Source organism: Oratosquilla oratoria, unplaced genomic scaffold, assembly GCF_046742065.1.
Source record: "Oratosquilla oratoria isolate Oo_2021 unplaced genomic scaffold, ASM4674206v1 SCAFFOLD302, whole genome shotgun sequence".
NCBI classification, from domain to species: domain Eukaryota; kingdom Metazoa; phylum Arthropoda; class Malacostraca; order Stomatopoda; family Squillidae; genus Oratosquilla; species Oratosquilla oratoria.
In genome coordinates, this window is record NW_027467653.1 from 20,001 (window position 1) to 25,000 (window position 5,000).

At 41.0% G+C, this 5,000-nt stretch overlaps 1 protein-coding gene across 1 annotated transcript; it reads left to right on the plus strand.

Annotated features, from left to right (window-relative positions):
* Window positions 1-3,675: 3,675 nt before the first annotated feature.
* On the plus strand, window positions 3,676-4,686 carry LOC143023066 (uncharacterized). The gene has a single exon (XM_076181544.1). It carries the CDS (start codon window positions 3,676-3,678, stop codon window positions 4,684-4,686), a length of 1,011 nt encoding a protein of 336 aa, XP_076037659.1.
* The last annotated feature ends 314 nt before the right edge of the window (window positions 4,687-5,000 follow it).

Below are 5,000 nucleotides of genomic sequence, written 5' to 3' on the forward strand. Positions count from 1 at the left end.
TGTTCGCTAAGATGCGATTTGCCCCAACCGCATTTCAAACAGTGCGCCAGATACGTAGTTCCGCTGCCTGCCGACAGGCGGCCGCTCCCGCTCCCAGTTCAATGTTTACAGCCCTCTCGTGTGTTTGCAGTCACAGCCAGTCCAGCCAGTTTACTCATTCGTCAAAATGGCCCCAAAACGTCCTTCATCTTCTAATGGAGGACAGACGCTCACTGCCACTGTTATCAGTGAAGCATTAGGAAAAATAAAAGAAGGTTTTGCCATGCTGGAAGAACACGACCCCAATGTTGAACGAAGCACCACAATCACAAGAAAGTGTATGGACACACTTTTCTGCTACACTCAAATGCAGACTGAATTTCAAAAGAAAAACCGCCAGACCACCATGCTGGAGTTTTTCAATAAACCGCCTGTGCAACCAGTGACAGAAGAGGAAGAGGAAGTGGATGACCCTGAAGCTATAGGAGAGGAAGTGGAAGTGGAAGTGGATGTGCCAGAGGAGGTGGACAGCACAGACGAAGATGGCGAGTGACTGTGAGGGACTGTGAGAAGTGAGGGAGCATCGTGTTGAGTGTTAATGGGTGCTTTATTTACACTTTATTTACACATTAGTGTTACTTATGGGTTTAGAACGATACATTTTTAGAACATGTTCACTTTATTAGTCAAATAAATGTGTTTTTCGTTCAAAAAATGGAAGTTTTTTGGGCCAAAACCCGCATCCCCCCTATTATCCATTGTTTCTTATGGGGAAAATATGTTTTTTTTTTTTGTGCGATTTCAGTTTGTGCGAAGCCTGTAGGAACCCATATCTCGCACAAAACGAGAACTACCTGTATATATATCTGTGTGTATGTGTGTGTGTGTGTGTATAATATATATACATATACATATATATATATATATACAGTATATATATGTATGTATGTATACATATATATATGTGCTAATAAGAACACGGGTACGTGTGTTCACTTATGCAAAGTAGACCACTTGGAAAAAGAAACTAACGAAGCAGAGCGCTTTCGTATATTACATCTTCAGTGCAACAAGTACATAGTGATAGGAATACATAGACATTATATACATGATACAAAGGGGACTAGGACAGTCGGTATGCTTATTCAAAACTGTCCTAGTCCCCTTTGTATCATGTATATAATGTCTATGTATTCCTATCACTATGTACTTGTTGCACTGAAGATGTTATATATGAAAGCGCTCTGCTTCGTTAGTTTCTTTTTCCAAGTGGTCTACTTTGCATATATATGTATATATATGTATACATATATGTATATACATGTATATGCATATATATACATATATACATATATATATGTATGTATGAATGTATATCGAAAGTTGACACCTTGACGTGGTGGATAGGCTTGAGAATCTTAATGACTACAAAAGCCAACTCGATAGAGATGAAATTTCTGCAGGGTCACCCATATCGAAAAGGTTTTGTAAGAAAGATCAAAGAGCAGCTCACACGCACAGTCGCAGGACTCATAGAGTGGTAGGTTGCACAGCTGAATTTAATTTCAGAGCCGAGAGAAATAAACTAGTTTTAAGAAAGAAAATAAGCCTTGCAAATGTTAAAGATACTAAGAAGGAATTTCAGTTAGAAATTAAAAATAGATTCGAAGCTCTAAGAAATAACGAGAACACCGTCGAAGATATGAATTTGAATTTAGTGAATATCATTAGGGAATCGGCATAGGAAATAGGAAGTACAAAAAGTATCAGAGAACACAAATATTGCAAAGCTACAAATTACCTAATTAAAAGAAGGAGTACCATGGAGATCAAAAGCAGGAGAGACGAAATAGAAAGAGAAGAACTATACAAGCTTATCAATAAAAGGCAAAGATCAGAGAAAAGAAAGAGGAACATAGACAAAGTAGAGGTAGCTATTCGGAAAGGTAAAAGTATTAAAGTGACTGAGCGCAGACATGCTTTAGAAAAACAGAAAATGATATGTTTGAAAGATAAAAATGGAGAAATCATTAACTGAAGAGACAAAATGGTAAAAAGAGTAGAAGTTTTTTACCAAGGGCTTGTCAAAGGCCGTAGTTGAGTCAGTAAATTTATGTGTAAACGTTAGTAGTATACCAGAGATTATAAAGAAGTAAAATTTGCTCTAAAAAATATAAAACGAGGAAAAACACCTGCGGAAGATGGTTTATCGATAGATCTGTGGAGAGACGCAGGGAAAGAAGTTCATACTAAGTTAGCTCAGTTGTACTCCCAGCGCTTACGTCAGGAAAGCGTTCCTGAATCGTGGTGCAATGCTATATTGACTTTGCTTCATGCATATATATGTATATATATATATATATATATGTATATATATATATATACTATAATAAAGTAGTAGCTTCTGTCTGCCTGTTTGTCTAATTGTTTGTTCACAAACTCCTAGGGTTTTGGAGATAGACCCCCCATAACCATATATATTCTGATACCCTACCACAGCAGGTACTTGGATAACTATATTTCATTTCCATAAAGATACTATTTTGGCTGGGGTTCAGGGTTAAAGGGGTATGGTGGGGTAACACGTCACTACTGTAGTGTCCCCTTAACACGATTGGCATTTTGTGACAAAAATTACTATCATTAAACAAACCATTGTATGTGTTCATCAATATTATTTATATTTGTGAAATTAATGTTGCCACAAACTATGATAGCTTTCGTAAGGTGAAAGTATGTAAATGTAAAATGAATGTGTAATTTTACCAAGTGCTCAATTGGATATTTTCATTCGATTTTTCTGTGGGCGGTAATATACTCGAGGTAGGCTTACGAACCCCCTAATGGGTCGATAGCCTTAAGATTATATATATATATATATAAAAAAATCAGAGATAATGAAAAGTTTGTTCAATTCTTCTCTTGCGGCTAAATATATTTTACTTCCAAGGGGCGTCTCCCTCTTCAAACGCGCGAGTAATTTGGCTAGTATATATATATATATATATATATATACATATATATACATATATATATATATATATATATATATATATATATACATATATATACATACTAGCCAAATTACCCGCGTTCCGCTCTTGGAAATGATTATTCTAATTTTGATAGAATTTGTGGTGAAAAGCTACATGTATCATTATAATTCAATGGAAAAGGTAACACAAATAAAATGTTAAGTAAGAAAAAAAATATTTTGAGGAAGGAGACACCTTTTGGAAATAAAATATATTCGGCCGTAAGAGAAGAATCAATCAATAATATAATTTTTAAACCTTGACCCGTTTTTGATTCGTTTCCCGTTTCGGTCGCGCACACTACGAAAAGCGGGACACCCCTCTCCGGGGGCCGCACGGCCCACAACATGTTCAAGATCCCGTTAATGGAGTTTGACGAAACTAAAGCGTGCTCCGTCAAGAAGAACACGGAATTGGCGAAGCTCCTACAACAGACCGAGCTGATCGTCTGGGACGAAGTCGTAATGGCGAACAAGAACATGCTGACTGCTGTGGATATCACTCTTAGAGACATCATGGACAACGACGAATTCATGGGGGCAAAGTGTTTGTGTGCGCAGGAGACTTTCGTCAGATCTTGCCGGTGATAAGAAACGGAGGGAAGGAGCAGGAACTAGCCCACTGCATCAAATCGAGCTACATGTGGGAAGGGCTCGCGAAGATGCAGCTTACGGAGAACGTCCGTCTCAAAAAGGACGACGTCAAGAACAGCAAGTTCGCGAAGCAGCTGTTGACGATCGGGTCTCGCGAAAGCGGCGAGATCTACTTCGGAAGGGGTTTCGGTGTGCGAGCGACTTCGAGAGAGGAGTTGGTCTACAAAGTTTACGACGACTTCGGAGCGAACCACTTGAACCTTTCCTACTTCGAAAAGCGGTCGATAGTCTCGCCGACCAACGACGACGTCGACTCTGTGAACAAGATGATCTACGATCTCAACCAGGAAAAGGAGGTCGTGTACTACAGCGCGGACACGCCGTTGGATCAGGAAACGGATATCCAGGTTTCAGTGTTCAACTCCATGACCAGCCCGTCTGTGCCGTTGCACGATCTGAGGCTGAAGATCGGCTGTATCGTGATGGTGATGAGGAACATCTGTCCTCCTATGATATGCAACGGAACACGTGTGATGGTCACTAACCTCAAGAAACACATTGTGGTGGGGAAAATCTTAGGGGGTGCTTATCGGGGTGAACAGGTATTGATCCCGCGAATTGCTCTGGAGTCGCAGGACACTCCCGTGCCCTTCAGGCGAAAGCAGTTCCCGATAAAGTTGAGTTACGCTATGACGATCAACAAGAGCCAGGGACAGACTTTTGATCGCTGTGGGTTACTGCTGGATTCTGTACATTGCTTCGCGCACGGTCAACTGTATGTAGCCTGTTCTAGAGTAACGAACTGGGACTCTTTGGTGTACTATACGGGCTGGCGAAGGGCTGGAAAAAGTGTTGCCCCCCGGCCTGCTGTTAACGTGGTGTACAGAGAGTTGTTCGAGGATTATTTAGAGGGAGAAGAGGAGGAAAAGGGGCCCACAAAAGCGTCTTTAGTTGCGGCTACCCGCATTCCCGAGGAAGTGGACGAGTCCGACAGGACAAACAACATCCCGGAAGACATACACAAAATCTCAGAGGAGGAATGGCGGAATATGTTAGCGCCCGACTGTTCTCGAAAATAGAAAAGCTGGAGGAAAAGCTGAAGAAGGAGATCGAGGCTGTGATGGTGGCTTTAAACCGCTCTAGCGATGACGAAAGTAGCTCCGATGGCTTCCCGAAGAGAAGCCGTGAATCCGAAGAAGACAAAGAAGAGGGGCACTCTTCAGGGGGTTATGTTACTTCTCCGCCTTTTCCTAAGAAGGTTAAAACAGGGGCGAAGCCCTAGGGCGCGAAGCAGGGCCGGCGAAGCCGGTGGGCTTGTTGAACCAACATTTCATTATCTTTCAACTCGTGAATATTTCCGCTCGCGAAAAAGTAAAATAAAAATAACCAATAT